General features: G+C 39.5%; 1 protein-coding gene across 1 annotated transcript in view; it reads right to left on the bottom strand.

The window, feature by feature from the left end:
* Window positions 1-20525, bottom strand: part of LOC135571237 (sodium/mannose cotransporter SLC5A10-like) — a 37615-nt gene that overhangs the window by 4138 nt on the left and 12952 nt on the right. Inside the window, exons 4-5 of the mRNA XM_065017021.1 lie at window positions 14202-14370; window positions 237-452 (exon numbers count right to left, since the gene is read on the bottom strand). Of these exons, the coding sequence (XP_064873093.1) occupies window positions 237-452; window positions 14202-14370 (385 nt within the window). The remainder of the gene's footprint in view (window positions 1-236; window positions 453-14201; window positions 14371-20525) is intronic.

Below are 20525 nucleotides of genomic sequence, written 5' to 3'. Positions count from 1 at the left end.
TTAACACACTCATAGGTTAGTATTATTATTAACAACAACAACAAGTTATCACACTCATAGGTTAGTATTATTATTAACAACAACAACAAGTTATCACACTCATATTAACAACAACAACAAGTTATCACACTCATAGGTTAGTATTATTATTAACAACAACAAGTTAACACACTCATAGGTTAGTATTATTAAGAACGAGTTGATGTGAAGACATGATAAACAAAGTGACATCATACCTGCTCTTCAGTGGGGGGCGGAGTCAGCAGTGATATCACCATGACAACGGCAGCAGACAGGAAGCAGAGGATGATGGCGAAGTGAAGGTAGTGAACGGAGCGCAGCACTGACGGGGCGTCGTCTTGGATACCACAGCGAGGAGGCGGGAATGCAAATTCTAGAACCATCCGACACACACCGACCACCAGCCCCACCATCAGACCCCAGAAAGCTCCCTACACACACACACACACACACACGTACACACACACACACACACACACACACACACACACACACACACACACACACACACACACACACACACACACACACACACACACACACACACATACACACACACACACACACACACACACACACACACACACATACAATGGTGACACACACAAACACACACACACAGATACATACAATGGTGAAACACAAAAACTGTTTCACAGACAGACCAACACTACCCCTAAATAGTTTCCATGCAGGTAGAGGAGACACACTAACACTACCCCTAAATAGTACACACTAATACTAAATAGTACACACTAACCCTAAAAAGTACATACTAAAACTAAACCTAGGAATTACACACTAGGTTACTAAGACAAACTTTAAAAACAATTAAAATGCAGAAAATGAATTGCGTGACTGCCTAAAATATAATTATAATAATAGAACTTTAAAGTCTAACTCCAGTCTCCGTTTCACTAGATGTAACACCTGATTAATAATAGAACTTTAAAGTCTCCAGTCTCCGTTTCACTAGATGTAACACCTGATTAATAATAGAACTTTAAACTCCAGTCTCCGTTTCACTAGATGTAACACCTGATTAATAATAGAACTTTAAACTCCAGTCTCCGTTTCACTAGATGTAACACCTGATTAATAATAGAACTTTAAAGTCCAGTCTCCGTTTCACTAGATGTAACACCTGATTAATAATAGAACTTTAAACTCCAGTCTCCGTTTCACTAGATGTAACACCTGATTAATAATAGAACTTTAAAGTCCAGTCTCCGTTTCACTAGATGTAACACCTGATTAATAATAGAACTTTAAACTCCAGTCTCCGTTTCACTAGATGTAACACCTGATTAATAATAGAACTTTAAAGTCCAGTCTCCGTTTCACTAGATGTAACACCTGATTAATAATAGAACTTTAAACTCCAGTCTCCGTTTCACTAGATGTAACACCTGATTAATAATAGAACTTTAAACTCCAGTCTCCGTTTCACTAGATGTAACACCTGATTAATAATAGAACTTAAAAACTCCAGTCTCCGTTTCACTAGATGTAACACCTGATTAATAATAGAACTTTAAACTCCAGTCTCCGTTTCACTAGATGTAACACCTGATTAATAATAGAACTTTAAACTCCAGTCTCCGTTTCACTAGATGTAACACCTGATTAATAATAGAACTTTAAACTCCAGTCTCCGTTTCACTAGATGTAACACCTGATTAATAATAGAACTTTAAAGTCTAACTCCAGTCTCCGTTTCACTAGATGTAACACCTGATTAATAATAGAACTTTAAACTCCAGTCTCCGTTTCACTAGATGTAACACCTGATTAATAATAGAACTTTAAACTCCAGTCTCCGTTTCACTAGATGTAACACCTGATTAATAATAGAACTTTAAACTCCAGTCTCCGTTTCACTAGATGTAACACCTGATTAATAATAGAACTTTAAAGTCTCCAGTCTCCGTTTCACTAGATGTAACACCTGATTAATAATAGAACTTTAAAGTCCAGTCTCCGTTTCACTAGATGTAACACCTGATTAATAATAGAACTTTAAAGTCTAACTCCAGTCTCCGTTTCACTAGATGTAACACCTGATTAATAATAGAACTTTAAACTCCAGTCTCCGTTTCACTAGATGTAACACCTGATTAATAATAGAACTTTAAAGTCTCCAGTCTCCGTTTCACTAGATGTAACACCTGATTAATAATAGAACTTTAAAGTCTAACTCCAGTCTCCGTTTCACTAGATGTAACACCTGATTAATAATAGAACTTTAAACTCCAGTCTCCGTTTCACTAGATGTAACACCTGATTAATAATAGAACTTTAAACTCCAGTCTCCGTTTCACTAGATGTAACACCTGATTAATAATAGAACTTTAAAGTCCAGTCTCCGTTTCACTAGATGTAACACCTGATTAATAATAGAACTTTAAACTCCAGTCTCCGTTTCACTAGATGTAACACCTGATTAATAATAGAACTTTAAAGATTAATAATAGAACTTTAACTCCAGTCTCCGTTTCACTAGATGTAACACCTGATTAATAATAGAACTTTAAAGTCCAGTCTCCGTTTCACTAGATGTAACACCTGATTAATAATAGAACTTTAAACTCCAGTCTCCGTTTCACTAGATGTAACACCTGATTAATAATAGAACTTTAAAGTCTAACTCCAGTCTCCGTTTCACTAGATGTAACACCTGATTAATAATAGAACTTTAAACTCCAGTCTCCGTTTCACTAGATGTAACACCTGATTAATAATAGAACTTTAAAGTCTCCAGTCTCCGTTTCACTAGATGTAACACCTGATTAATAATAGAACTTTAAAGTCTAACTCCAGTCTCCGTTTCACTAGATGTAACACCTGATTAATAATAGAACTTTAAACTCCAGTCTCCGTTTCACTAGATGTAACACCTGATTAATAATAGAACTTTAAACTCCAGTCTCCGTTTCACTAGATGTAACACCTGATTAATAATAGAACTTTAAACTCCAGTCTCCGTTTCACTAGATGTAACACCTGATTAATAATAGAACTTTAAAGTCCAGTCTCCGTTTCACTAGATGTAACACCTGATTAATAATAGAACTTTAAAAACTCCAGTCTCCGTTTCACTAGATGTAACACCTGATTAATAATAGAACTTTAAACTCCAGTCTCCGTTTCACTAGATGTAACACCTGATTAATAATAGAACTTTAAACTCCAGTCTCCGTTTCACTAGATGTAACACCTGATTAATAATAGAACTTTAAAGTCCAGTCTCCGTTTCACTAGATGTAACACCTGATTAATAATAGAACTTTAAACTCCAGTCTCCGTTTCACTAGATGTAACACCTGATTAATAATAGAACTTTAAACTCCAGTCTCCGTTTCACTAGATGTAACACCTGATTAATAATAGAACTTTAAAGTCCAGTCTCCGTTTCACTAGATGTAACACCTGATTAATAATAGAACTTTAAAGTCTCCAGTCTCCGTTTCACTAGATGTAACACCTGATTAATAATAGAACTTTAAAGTCCAGTCTCCGTTTCACTAGATGTAACACCTGATTAATAATAGAACTTTAAAGTCTAACTCCAGTCTCCGTTTCACTAGATGTAACACCTGATTAATAATAGAACTTTAAAGTAAACTCCAGTCTCCGTTTCACTAGATGTAACACCTGATTAATAATAGAACTTTAAAGTCCAGTCTCCGTTTCACTAGATGTAACACCTGATTAATAATAGAACTTTAAAGTCTAACTCCAGTCTCCGTTTCACTAGATGTAACACCTGATTAATAATAGAACTTTAAACTCCAGTCTCCGTTTCACTAGATGTAACACCTGATTAATTTAACAAAGGGCTCTTCTGAATTAGTGTGAAGCTGTCATCAAGACAAAGGAGGGATACCTGATTAAGAATACAAATATAAAATATATTTTGATTTGGTTTTTGGTTACCACATGATTCCATGTGTAAAGTTATTTCATAGTTTTGATGTAACACTATTATTCTAGAATGTAGAAAATAGTCTCCGTTTAAAGAAAACACCTGATTAATAATAGAAGGTGTCCAAATTGTTTCTAATTAATCAAACTGTTGACTCCAGTCTAGTCTCCGTACACTAGATGTAACACCTAATTAATAACTTTCAGAATCCGTTTCACTAGATGTAACACCTGATTAATACTAACCATCCGTTTCATAGATAACACCACACAGTCTCCGTTTCACTAGATATAACACCTAATTAATAATAGAACTTTAAACTCCTGTCATACAAGTATATCACTAGATGTAACTATAGAACCTGATTAATAATAGAACTTTTATATGACTAACTCCACAACCCACTGATCACACCAGTATATAACACCTAATTATATGACTAACTATATAGAACCCTCTGATCACACCAGTATATAACCCAATTATATGACTAGATGTATACTATAGAACCCTCTGATAATATAACCCTAATTATATGACTAACTATACTACTATAGTATATAACCCTAATTATAGTGACTAACTATAGAACTTTAAACTCCAGTTTCACTAGATGTAACCCTGATTGATAGAACTTTAAACACCAGTATATAACACCTAATTATATGACTTTAACTATACAACCCCAGATCACACCAGTATATAACCCTAATTAGATGTAACACTATTAATATAGAACCCTCTGATCACACCAGTATATAACCTAATTATATGACTAACTATAGAACCCTCTGATCACACCAGTATATAACCTAATTAATATAGAACTGACTAACTATAGAACCCTCTGATCACACCAGATATAACCCTAATTAATAACTAACTATAGAACCTCTGATCACACCAGTATATAACCCTAATTATATGACTAACTATAGAACCTCTGATCACACCAATATATAACCCTAATTATATGACTAACTATACTATAGTATATAACCCTAATTATATGACTAACTATAGAACCCAGATCACACCAGTATATAACCCTAATTATATATAACTAACTATAGAACCCTCTGATCAACCAGTATATAACCCTAATTATATGACTAACTATAGAACCCTCTGATCACACCAGTATATAACCCTAATTATATGACTAACTATAGAACCCTCTGATCACACCAGTATATAACCCTAATTATATGACTAACTATACTATAGAACCCTATGATAACACACCAGTATATAACCCTAATTATATATTACTAACTATACAACCCTCTGATCACACCAGTATATAACCCTAATTATATGACTAACTATAGAACCCTCTGATCACACCAGTATATAACCCCAATTATATGACTAACTTTAGAACCCTCTGATCACACCAGTATATAACCCTAATTATATGACTAACTATAGAACCCTCTGATCACACCAGTATATAACCCTAATTATATGATTAACTATAGAACCCAGTCTGATCACACCAGTATATAACCCTAATTACTCCAGTATATAACCCTGACTAACTATAGAACCCTCTGATCACACCAGTATATAACCCTAATTATATGACTAACTATAGAACCTCTGATCACACCAGTATATAACCCTAATTATATGACTAACTATAGAACCCTCTGATCACACCAGTATATAACCCTAATTATATATAACTAACTATACTATAGAACCCTCTGATCACACCAGTATATAACCCTAATTATATGACTAACTATAGAACCCTCTGATCACACCAGTATATAACCCTAATTATATGACTAACTATAGAACCCTCTGATCACACCAGTATATAACCCTAATTATATGACTAACTATACTATAGAACCCTCTGATCACACCAGTATATAACCCTAATTATATGACTAACTATAGAACCCTCTGATCACACCAGTATATAACCCTAATTATATGACTAACTAGAACCCTCTGATCACACCAGTATATAACCCTCTAACTATAGAACCACCTGATCACACCAGTATATAACCCTAATTATATGACTAACTATAGAACCCTCTGATCACACCAGTATATAACCCTAATTATATACTAACTATAAACCCAGTCTGATCACACCAGTATATAACACCTAATTATATGACTAACTAACTATAGAACCCTCTGATCACACCAGTATATAACCTAATTATATGACTAACTATAGAACTAACCAGTCTGATCACACCAGTATATAACACCTAATTATATGACTAACTATACTATAGAACCCTCTGATCACACCAGTATATAACCCTAATTATATGACTAACTATACTATAAACCCTCTGATCACACCAGTATATAACCCTAATTATATGACTAACTATAGAACCCTCTGATCACACCAGTATATAACCCTAATTATATGACTATACTATAGAACCCTCTGATCACACCAGTATATAACCCTAATTATATGACTAACTATACTATAGAACCTCTGATCACCAGTATATAACCCTAACTATACTAACTATACTATAGTACTAACTATAGACTAACTATAGAACCCTCTGATCACACCAGTATATAACCCTAATTATATGACTAACTAACTATAGAACCCTCTGATCACACCAGTATATAACCCTAATTATATGACTAACTATAGAACCCTCTGATCACACCAGTATATAACCCTAATTATATGACTAACTCCAGAACCCTCTGATCACACCAGTATATAACCCTAATTATATGACTAACTATAGAACCCTCTGATCACACCAGTATATAACCCTAATTATATGACTAACTATAGAACCTCTGATCACACCAGTATATAACCCTAATTATATGACTAACTATAGAACCCTCTGATCACACCAGTATATAACCCTAATTATATGACTAACTATAGAACCATCTGATCACACCAGTATATAACCCTAATTATATGACTAACTAACTATAGAACCCTCTAACCCTAATCACACCAGTATATAACCCTAATTATATGACTAACTATACTATAAACCTCTCTGTATCACATTATATATAACTATAGAACCCCTAATATATAATAATTATATGATAACTATAGAACCCTCTGATCACACCAGTATATAACCCTAATTATATAACTAACTATACTATAGAACCCTCTGATCACACCAGTATATAACCCTAATTATATGACTAACTATACTATAAACCATCTGATCACACCAGTATATAACCCTAATTATATGACTAACTATAGAACCCTCTGATCACACCAGTATATAACCCTAACTATATACTAACTAGACTATAGAACCCTCTGATCACACCAGTATATAACCCTAATTATATGACTAACTATAGAACCCTCTGATCACACCAGTATATAACCCTAATTATATGACTAACTATACAACCCTCTGACCACACCAGTATATAACCCTAATTATATAACTAACTATACTATAGAACCCTCTGACCACACCAGTATATAACCCTAATTATATGACTAACTATACTATAAACCCTCTGATCACACCAGTATATAACCCTAACTATATGACTAACTATAGAACCCTCTGATCACACCAGTATATAACCCTAACTATATGACTAACTATACTATAGAACCCTCTGATCACACCAGTATATAACCCTAATTATATGACTAACTATAGAACCCTCTGATCACACCAGTATATAACCCTAATTATATGACTAACTATAGAACCCTCTGATCACACCAGTATATAACCCTAATTATATGACTAACTATAGAGCCATCTGATCACACCAGTATATAACCCTAATTATATGACTAACTATAGAACCCTCTGATCACACCAGTATATAACCCTAATTATATGATTAACTATAGAACCCTCTGATCACACCAGTATATAACCCTAATTATATGACTAACTATAGAACCCTCTGATCACACCAGTATATAACCCTAATTATATGACTAACTATACTATACAACCCTCTGATCACACCAGTATATAACCCTAATTATATGACTAACTATACAACCCTCTGATCACACCAGTATATAACCCTAATTATATGACTAACAGTATATAACCCTATACAAACTCTGATCACACCAGTATATAACCCTAATTATATGACGAACTATAGAACCCTCTGATCACAGTATATAACCAGTATATAACTAATTATATGACTAACTATAGAACCCTCTGATCACACCAGTATATAACCCTAATTATATGACTAACTATAGAACCCTCTGATCACACCAGTATATAACCCTAATTATATGACTAACTATACTATAGAACCCTCTGACCACACCAGTATATAACCCTAATTATATGACTAACTATACTATAAACCCTCTGATCACACCAGTATATAACCCTAACTATATGACTAACTATACTATACAACCCTCTGATCACACCAGTATATAACCCTAATTATATGACTAACTATAGAACCCTCTGATCACACCAGTATATAACCCTAATTATATGACTAACTATACTATAGAACCCTCTGATCACACCAGTATATAACCCTAATTATATGACTAACTATACTATAGAACCCTCTGATCACACCAGTATATAACCCTAATTATATGACTAACTTTAGAACCCTCTGATCACACCAGTATATAACCCTAATTATATGACTAACTATAGAACCCTCTGATCACACCAGTATATAACCCTAATTATATGACTAACTATACTATAGAACCCTCTGATCACACCAGTATATAACCCTAATAATATGACTAACTATACTATAGAACCCTCTGATCACACCAGTATATAACCCTAATTATATGACTAACTATACTATAGAACCCTCTGATCACACCAGTATATAACCCCAATTATATGACTAACTTTAGAACCCTCTGATCACACCAGTATATAACCCTAATTATATGACTAACTATACTATACAACCCACTGATCACACCAGTATATAACCCTAATTATATGACTAACTATACTATAGAACCCTCTGATCACACCAGTATAACCCTCTGATCACACCAGTATATAACCCTAATAATATGACTAACTATACTATAGAACCCTCTGATCACACCAGTATATAACCCCAATTATATGACTAACTTTAGAACCCTCTGATCACACCAGTATATAACCCTAATTATATGACTAACTATACAACCCTCTGATCACACCAGTATATAACCCTAATTATATGACTAACTATACTATAAACCCTCTGATCACACCAGTATATAACCCTAATTATATGACTAACTATAGAACCCACTGATCACACCAGTATATAACCCTAATTATATGACTAACTATAGAACCCACTGATCACACCAGTATATAACCCTAATTATATGACTAACTATAGAACCATCTGATCACAACAGTATATAACCCTAATTATATGACTAACTATACTATAAACCCTCTGATCACACCAGTATATAACCCTAATTATATTACTAACTATACAACCCTCTGATCACACCAGTATATAACCCTAATTATATGACTAACTATACAACCCACTGATCACACCAGTATATAACCCTAATTATATGACTAACTATACTATAGAACCCTCTGATCACACCAGTATATAACCCTAATAATATGACTAACTATACTATAGAACCCTCTGATCACACCAGTATATAACCCCAATTATATGACTAACTTTAGAACCCTCTGATCACACCAGTATATAACCCTAATTATATGACTAACTATAGAACCCTCTGATCACACCAGTATTTAACCCTAATTATATGACTAACTATACTATAGAACCCTCTGATCACACCAGTATATAACCCTAATTATATGACTAACTATACTATAAACCCTCTGATCACACCAGTATATAACCCTAATTATATTACTAACTATACAACCCTCTGATCACACCAGTATATAACCCTAATTATATGACTAACTATACTATAAACCCTCTGATCACACCAGTATATAACCCTAACTATATGACTAACTATACTATACAACCCTCTGACCACACCAGTATATAACCCTAATTATATAACTAACTATACTATAGAACCCTCTGATCACACCAGTATATAACCCTAACTATATGACTAACTATACTATACAACCCTCTGACCACACCAGTATATAACCCTAATTATATGACTAACTATACAACCCTCTGATCACACCAGTATATAACCCTAATTATATGACTAACTATAGAACCCTCTGATCACACCAGTATATAACCCTAATTATATGACTAACTATAGAACCCTCTGATCACACCAGTATATAACCCTAATTATATGACTAACTATACTATAGAACCCTCTGATCACACCAGTATATAACCCTAATTATATGACTAACTATAGAACCCTCTGATCACACCAGTATATAACCCTAATTATATGACTAACTATACTATAGTATATAACCCTAATTATATGACTAACTATAGAACCCTCTGATCACACCAGTATATAACCCTAATTATATTACTAACTATAGAACCCTCTGATCACACCAGTATATAACCCCAATTATATGACTAACTTTAGAACCCTCTGATCACACCAGTATATAACCCTAATTATATGACTAACTATAGAACCATCTGATCACAACAGTATATAACCCTAATTATATGACTAACTATACAACCAGCTGATCACACCAGTATATAACCCTAATTATATGACTAACTATAGAACCCTCTGATCACACCAGTATATAACCCTAATTATATGACTAACTATACTATAGAACCCTCTGATCACACCAGTATATAACCCTAATTATATGACTAACTATAGAACCCTCTGATCACACCAGTATATAACCCTAATTATATGACTAACTATAGAACCCTCTGATCACACCAGTATATAACCCTAATTATATGACTAACTATACTATACAACCCTCTGATCACACCAGTATATAACCCTAATTATATGACTAACTATACAACCCTCTGATCACACCAGTATATAACCCTAATTATATGACTAACTATAGAACCCTCTGAACACCCTAATTATAGTATATAACCTAATTATATGACTAACTATAGAACCCTCTGATCACACCAGTATATAACCCTAATTATATGACTAACTATAGAACCCTCTGATCACACCAGTATATAACCCTAATTATATTACTAACTATAGAACCCTCTGATCACACCAGTATATAACCCTAATTATATGACTAACTATAGAACCCTCTGATCACACCAATATATAACCTTAATTATATGACTAACTATACTATAAACCATCTGATCACACCACTATATAACCCTAATTATATGACTAACTATAGAACCATCTGATCACACCAGTATATAACCCTAATTATATGACTAACTATAGAACCCTCTGATCACACCAGTATATAACCCTAATTATATGACTAACTATAGAACCCTCTGTCACACCAGTAATAACCCTCTGATCACACCAGTATATAACCCTAATTATATGACTAACTATACTATAGAACCATCTGATCACACCAGTATATAACCCTAATTATATGACTAACTATACTATAGAACCCTCTGATCACACCAGTATATAACCCTAATTATATGACTAACTATACTATAGTATATAACCCTAATTATATGACTAACTATACTATAGTATATAACCCTAATTATATGACTAACTATACTATAGAACCCTCTGATCACACCAGTATATAACCCTAATTATATGACTAACTATAGAACCCTCTGATCACACCAGTATATAACCCTAATTATATGACTAACTATACTATAGAACCCTCTGATCACACCAGTATATAACCCTAATTATATGACTAACTATACTATAGAACCCTCTGATCACACCAGTATATAACCCTAATTATATGACTAACTATAGAACCATCTGATCACACCAGTATATAACCCTAATTATATGACTAACTAACTATAGAACCCTCTGATCACACCAGTATATAACCCTAACTATATGACTAACTATAGAACCATCTGATCACACCAGTATATAACCCTAATTATATGACTAACTATACTATAGAACCCTCTGATCACACCAGTATATAACCCTAATTATATGACTAACTATACTATAGAACCCTCTGATCACACCAGTATATAACCCTAATTATATGACTAACTATACTATAGAACCCTCTGATCACACCAGTATATAACCCTAATTATATGACTAACTATAGAACCCTCTGATCACACCAGTATATAACCCTAATTATATGACTAACTATACTATAGTATATAACCCTAATTATATGACTAACTATAGAACCCTCTGATCACACCAGTATATAACCCTAATTATATGACTAACTATAGAACCCTCTGATCACACCAGTATATAACCCTAATTATATGACTAACTATACTATAGAACCCTCTGATCACACCAGTATATAACCCTAATTATATGACTAACTATACTATAGAACCCTCTGATCACACCAGTATATAACCCTAATTATATGACAAACTATACTATAGTATATAACCCTAATTATATTACTAACTATAGAACCATCTGATCACACCAGTATATAACCCTAATTATATGACTAACTATACTATAGAACCCTCTGATCACACCAGTATATAACCCTAATTATATGACTAACTATAGAACCCTCTGATCACACCAGTATATAACCCTAATTATATGACTAACTATACTATAGTATATAACCCTAATTATATGACTAACTATACTATAGAACCCTCTGATCACACCAGTATATAACCCTAATTATATGACTAACTATACTATAGAACCCTCTGATCACACCAGTATATAACCCTAATTATATGACTAACTATAGAACCCTCTGATCACACCAGTATATAACCCTAATTATATGACTAACTATACTATAGAACCCTCTGATTACACCAGTATATAACCCTAATTATATGACTAACTATAGAACCCTCTGATCACACCAGTATATAACCCTAATTATATGACTAACTATACAACCCTCTGATCACACCAGTATATAACCCTAATTATATGACTAACTATACTATACAACCCTCTGATCACACCAGTATATAACCCTAATTATATGACTAACTATACTATAGAACCCTCTGACCACACCAGTATATAACCCTAATTATATGACTAACTATACTATAGTATATAACCCTAATTATATGACTAACTATACTATAGTATATAACCCTAATTATATGACTAACTATACTATAGTATATAACCCTAATTATATGACTAACTATACTATAGAACCCTATACTATAGAACCCTCTGATCACACCAGTATATAACCCTAATTATATGACTAACTATAGAACCCTCTGATCACACCAGTATATAACCCTAATTATATGACTAACTATAGAACCCTCTGATCACACCAGTATATAACCCTAATTATATGACTAACTATAGAACCCTCTGATCACACCAGTATATAACCCTAATTATATGACTAACTATAGAACCCTCTGATCACACCAGTATATAACCCTAATTATATGACTAACTATAGAACCCTCTGATCACACCAGTATATAACCCTAATTATATGACTAACTATAGAACCCTCTGATCACACCAGTATATAACCCTAATTATATGACTAACTATACTATAGTATATAACCCTAATTATATGACTAACTATACTATAGAACCCTCTGATTACACCAGTATATAACCCTAATTATATGACTAACTATACTATACAACCCTCTGATCACACCAGTATATAACCCTAATTATATGACTAACTATACTATACAACCCTCTGATCACACCAGTATATAACCCTAATTATATGACTAACTATACTATACAACCCTCTGATCACACCAGTATATAACCCTAATTATATGACTAACTATAGAACCCTCTGATCACACCAGTATATAACCCTAATTATATGACTAACTATAGAACCCTCTGACCACACCAGTATATAACCCTAATTATATGACTAACTATACTATAGAACCCTCTGACCACACCAGTATATAACCCTAATTATATGACTAACTATACTATAGTATATAACCCTAATTATATGACTAACTATACTATAGAACCCTCTGATTACACCAGTATATAACCCTAATTATATGACTAACTATACTCTGTTACATGTCCTATGTGGCTCAGACCACTGTGCTTGCAACACCAAGAGTCATGGGTTTGTTTCCTGCTAACCCAAAAGAAAAGGGATTCTTGACTGTCCTTCCTTTTGGACTAAAGTGTGTGTTACCTGCTCGTTGGTTCTGGTCCAGAAGATAGCCAATGAGAAGACAGCGGTAACGGGTGGAGCCAGGTAACTGGTCACTGATTGGATGTAAACGTAGAGCTGTCCGCTATTGGCCGACTGCAGGATTGGAATCCACACCACGCTTATCACCACCAGAATCACTGTTACTATCCTACACACACCCACACACACACACACACACACACACACACACACACACACACACACACACAAACACACACACACACACACACACACACAGTGGAGATTTAGGAGCCGTATACAATGACATCATCTCTAAGAATAGAACCAATAGCAGCTGTTCCTGTGTGAGTGAGTGACCTGCCGACCAATAGCAGCTGTTCCTGTGTGAGTGAGTGACCTGCCGACCAATAACAGCTGTTCCTGTGTGAGTGAGTGACCTGCCGACCAATAACAGCTGTTCCTGTGTGAGTGACTTACCTGCCGACCAACAGCAGCTGTTCCTGTGTGAGTGACTGACCTGCCGACCAATAGCAGCTGTTCCTGTGTGAGTGAGTGACTGACCTGCCGACCAATAGCAGCTGTTCCTGTGTGAGTGACTGACCTGCCGACCTATAGCAGCTGTTCCTGTATGAGTGAGTGACCTGCCGACCAATAGCAGCTGTTCCTGTGTGAGTGACTGACCTGCCAACCAATAGCAGCTGTCTCTGTATGAGTGACTGACCTAACGACCAATAACAGCTGTTCCTGTATGAGTGACTGACCTGCCGACCAATAGCAGCTGTTCCTGTGTGAGTGACTGACCTGCTGTTCCTGTGTGAGTGACTGACCTGCCGACCAATAGCAGCTGTTCCAGTGTGAGTGACTGACCTGCCGACCAATAGCAGCTGTTCCTGTGTGAGTGACTAACCTGCCGACCAATAGCAGCTGTTCCTGTGTGAGTGACTGACCTGCCGACCAATAGCAGCTGTTCCAGTGTGAGTGACTGACCTGCCGACCTATAGTAGCTGTTCCTGTGTGAGTGACTGACCTGCCGACCAATAGCAGCTGTTCCTGTGTGAGTGACTGACCTGCCGACCAATAGCAGCTGTTCCTGTATGAGTGACTGACCTGCCGACCAATAACAGCTGTTCCTGTATGAGTGACTGACCTGCCGACCAATAGCAGCTGTTCCTGTGTGAGTGACTGACCTGCTGTTCTTGTGTGAGTGACTTACCTGCCGACCAATAGCAGCTGTTCCAGTGTGAGTGACTTACCTGCCGAACAATAACAGCTTTTCCTGTGTGAGTGACTGACCTGCCGACCAATAGCAGCTGTTCCAGTGTGAGTGACTGACCTGCCGACCAATAGCAGCTGTTCCTGTGTGAGTGACTGACCTGCCGACCAATAGCAGCTGTTCCTGTATGAGTGACTGACCTGTTCCCGACCAATAGCAGCTGTTCCTGTGTGAGTGACTGACCTGCTGTTCCTGCGTGAGTGACTTACCTGCCGACCAATAACAGCTTTTCCTGTGTGAGTGACTGACCTGCCGACCAATAGCAGCTGTTCCAGTGTGAGTGACTGACCTGCCGACCAATAGCAGCTGTTCCTGTGTGAGTGACTGACCTGCCGACCAATAGCAGCTGTTCCTGTATGAGTGACTGACCTGCCGACCAATAGCAGCTGTTCCTGTGTGAGTGACTGACCTGCCGACCAATAGCAGCTGTTCCAGTGTGTGACTGACTGACCTGTTCCGACCAAATAGCAGCTGTTCCTGTGTGAGTGACTGACCTGCCGACCAATAGCAGCTGTTCCTGTGTGAGTGACTGACCTGCCGACCAATAGCAGCTGTTCCTGTGTGAGTGACTGACCTGCCGACCAATAGCAGCTGTTCCTGTATGAGTGACTGACCTGCCGACCAATAGCAGCTGTTCCAGTGTGAGTGACTGACCTGCCGACCAATAGCAGCTGTTCCTGTGTGAGTGACTTACCTGCCGACCAATAACAGCTTTTCCTGTGTGAGTGACTGACCTGCCGACCAATAGCAGCTGTTCCCAGTGTGAGTGACTGACCTGCCGACCAATAACAGCTGTTCCTGTGAGTGACTGACCTGCTTACCAATAGCAGCTGTTCCTGTGTGAGTGACTGACCTGCCGACCAATAGCAGCTGTTCCTGTATGAGTGAGTGACCTGACCACCAATAGCAGCTGTTCCTGTATGAGTGAGTGACCTGCCGACCAATAGCAGCTGTTCCTGTATGAGTGACTGACCTGCCTGACCAATAGCAGCTGTTCCTGTATGAGTGACTGACCTGCCGACCAATAGCAGCTGTTCCAGTATGAGTGACTGACCTGCCGACCAATAGCAGCTGTTCCTGTATGAGTGACTGACCTGCCGACCAATAGCAGCTGTTCCTGTGTGAGTGACTGACCTGCCGACCAATAGCAGCTGTTCCTGTATGAGTGAGTGACCTGCCGACCAATAGCAGCTGTTCCTGTGTGAGTGACTGACCTGCCAACCAATAGCAGCTGTCTCTGTATGAGTGACTGACCTGCCGACCAATAACAGCTGTTCCTGTATGAGTGACTGACCTGCCGACCAATAGCAGCTGTTCCTGTGTGACCTGACTGACCTGCTGTTCCTGTGTGAGTGACTGACCTGCCGACCAATAGCAGCTGTTCCAGTGTGAGTGACTGACCTGCCGACCAATAGCAGCTGTTCCTGTGTGAGTGACTAACCTGCCGACCAATAGCAGCTGTTCCTGTGTGAGTGACTGACCTGCCGACCAATAGCAGCTGTTCCAGTGTGAGTGACTGACCTGCCGACCAATAGCAGCTGTTCCTGTGTGAGTGACTGACCTGCTGTTCCTGTGTGAGTGACTGACCTGCCGACCAATAGCAGCTGTTCCAGTGTGAGTGACTGACCTGCCGACCAATAGCAGCTGTTCCTGTGTGAGTGACTAACCTGCCGACCAATAGCAGCTGTTCCTGTGTGAGTGACTGACCTGCCGTTCCCAATAGCAGCTGCAGCTGTTCCAGCTGTTCCTGTGTGAGTGACTGACCTGCCGACCAATAGCAGCTGTTCCTGTGTGAGTGACTGACCTGCCGACCAATAGCAGCTGTTCCTGTGTGAGTGACTGACCTGCCGACCAATAGCAGCTGTTCCTGTATGAGTGACTGACCTGCCGACCAATAACAGCTGTTCCTGTATGAGTGACTGACCTGCCGACCAATAGCAGCTGTTCCTGTGTGAGTGACTGACCTGACCTAGCAGCTGTTCCTGTGTGAGTGACTTACCTGCCGACCAATAGCAGCTGTTCCAGTGTGAGTGACTGACCTGCCGACCAATAACAGCTGTTCCTGTGTGAGTGACTGACCTGCTTACCAATAGCAGCTGTTCCTGTGTGAGTGACTGACCTGCCGACCAATAGCAGCTGTTCCTGTGTGAGTGACTAACCTGCCGACCAATAGCAGCTGTTCCTGTGTGAGTGACTGACCTGCCGACCAATAGCAGCTGTTCCAGTGTGAGTGACTTACCTGCCGAACAATAACAGCTTTTCCTGTGTGAGTGACTGACCTGCCGACCAATAGCAGCTGTTCCAGTGTGAGTGACTGACCTGCCGACCAATAGCAGCTGTTCCTGTGTGAGTGACTGACCTGCCGACCAATAGCAGCTGTTCCTGTGTGAGTGACTGACCTGCCGACCAATAGCAGCTGTTCCTGTATGAGTGACTGACCTGCCGACCAATAGCAGCTGTTCCAGTGTGAGTGACTGACCTGCCGACCAATAGCAGCTGTTCCTGTGTGAGTGACTGACCTGCCGACCAATAGCAGCTGTTCCTGTATGAGTGACTGACCTGCCGACCAATAGCAGCTGTTCCTGTGTGAGTGACTGACCTGCCGACCAATAGCAGCTGTTCCTGTGTGAGTGACTGACCTGCCGACCAATAGCAGCTGTTCCAGTGTGAGTGACTGACCTGCCGACCAATAGCAGCTGTTCCTGTGTGAGTGACTTACCTGCCGACCAATAACAGCTTTTCCTGTGTGAGTGACTGACCTGCCGACCAATAGCAGCTGTTCCAGTGTGAGTGACTGACCTGCCGACCAATAACAGCTGTTCCTGTGTGAGTGACTGACCTGCTTACCAATAGCAGCTGTTCCTGTGTGAGTGACTGACCTGCCGACCAATAGCAGCTGTTCCTGTATGAGTGACTGACCTGCCGACCAATAGCAGCTGTTCCTGTATGAGTGAGTGACCTGACCAATAGCAGCTGTTCCTGTATGAGTGAGTGACCTGCCGACCAATAGCAGCTGTTCCTGTATGAGTGACTGACCTGCCGACCAATAGCAGCTGTTCCTGTATGAGTGACTGACCTGCCGACCAATAGCAGCTGTTCCAGTATGAGTGACTGACCTGACTGACCTGACCAATAGCAGCTGTTCCTGTATGAGTGACTGACCTGCCGACCAATAGCAGCTGTTCCTGTGTGAGTGACTGACCTGCCGACCAATAGCAGCTGTTCCTGTGTGAGTGACTGACCTGCCGACCAATAGCAGCTGTTCTGTATGAGTGACTGACCTGCCGACCAATAACAGCTGTTCCTGTATGAGTGACTGACCTGCCGACCAATAGCAGCTGTTCCTGTGTGAGTGTGACCTGACCTAGCAGCTGTTCCTGTGTGAGTGACTGACCTGCCGACCAATAGCAGCTGTTCCTGTGTGAGTGACTGACCTGCCGACCAATAGCAGCTGTTCCTGTGTGAGTGACTGACCTGCCGACCAATAGCAGCTGTTCCTGTGTGAGTGACTGACCTGCCGACCAATAGCAGCTGTTCCTGTGTGAGTGACTGACCTGCCGACCAATAGCAGCTGTTCCTGTGTGAGTGACTGACCTGCCGACCAATAGCAGCTGTTCCTGTGTGAGTGACTGACCTGCCGACCAATAGCAGCTGTTCCTGTATGAGTGACTGACCTGCCGACCAATAACAGCTGTTCCTGTATGAGTGACTGACCTGCCGACCAATAGCAGCTGTTCCTGTGTGAGTGACTGACCTGCTGTTCCTGTGTGAGTGACTTACCTGCCGACCAATAGCAGCTGTTCCAGTGTGAGTGACTTACCTGCCGAACAATAACAGCTTTTCCTGTGTGAGTGACTGACCTGCCGACCAATAGCAGCTGTTCCAGTGTGAGTGACTGACCTGCCGACCAATAGCAGCTGTTCCTGTGTGAGTGACTGACCTGCCGACCAATAGCAGCTGTTCCTGTGTGAGTGACTGACCTGCTGCTTCCTGTGAGTGACTGACCTGCCGACCAATAGCAGCTGTTCCTGTGTGAGTGACTGACCTGCCGACCAATAGCAGCTGTTCCTGTGTGAGTGACTGACCTGCCGACCAATAGCAGCTGTTCCTGTGTGAGTGACTGACCTGCCGACCAATAGCAGCTGTTCCTGTGTGAGTGACTGACCTGCCGACCAATAGCAGCTGTTCCTGTGTGAGTGACTGACCTGCCGACCAATAGCAGCTGTTCCTGTGTGAGTGACTGACCTGCCGACCAATAGCAGCTGTTCCTGTGTGAGTGACTGACCTGCCGACCAATAGCAGCTGTTCCTGTGTGAGTGACTGACCTGCCGACCAATAGCAGCTGTTCCTGTGTGAGTGACTGACCTGCCGACCAATAGCAGCTGTTCCTGTGTGAGTGACTGACCTGCCGACCAATAGCAGCTGTTCCTGTGTGAGTGACTGACCTGCCGACCAATAGCAGCTGTTCCTGTGTGAGTGACTGACCTGCCGACCAATAACAGCTGTTCCTGTGTGAGTGACTGACCTGCCGACCAATAGCAGCTGTTCCAGTGTGAGTGACTGACCTGCCGACCAATAGCAGCTGTTCCTGTGTGAGTGACTGACCTGCCGACCAATAGCAGCTGTTCCTGTGTGAGTGACTGACCTGCCGACCAATAGCAGCTGTTCCTGACCTGCCGACCAATAGCAGCTGTTCCTGTGACTGAGTGAGTGACCTGCCGACCAATAGCAGCTGTTCCTGTGTGAGTGACTGACCTGCCGACCAATAGCAGCTGTTCCTGTATGAGTGACTGACCTGCCGACCAATAGCAGCTGTTCCAGTGTGAGTGACTGACCTGCCGACCAATAGCAGCTGTTCCTGTGAGTGACTGACCTGCCGACCAATAGCAGCTGTTCCTGTGTGAGTGACTGACCTGCCGACCAATAGCAGCTGTTCCTGTGTGAGTGACTGACCTGCCAACCAATAGCAGCTGTCTCTGTATGAGTGACTGACCTAACGACCAATAACAGCTGTTCCTGTGTGAGTGACTGACCTGCCGACCAATAGCAGCTGTTCCTGTGTGAGTGAC

The sequence above is a fragment of the Oncorhynchus nerka genome, unplaced genomic scaffold (assembly GCF_034236695.1).
Source record: "Oncorhynchus nerka isolate Pitt River unplaced genomic scaffold, Oner_Uvic_2.0 unplaced_scaffold_676, whole genome shotgun sequence".
NCBI classification, from domain to species: domain Eukaryota; kingdom Metazoa; phylum Chordata; class Actinopteri; order Salmoniformes; family Salmonidae; genus Oncorhynchus; species Oncorhynchus nerka.
This window is presented reverse-complemented; position numbering and strand designations above follow the sequence as displayed.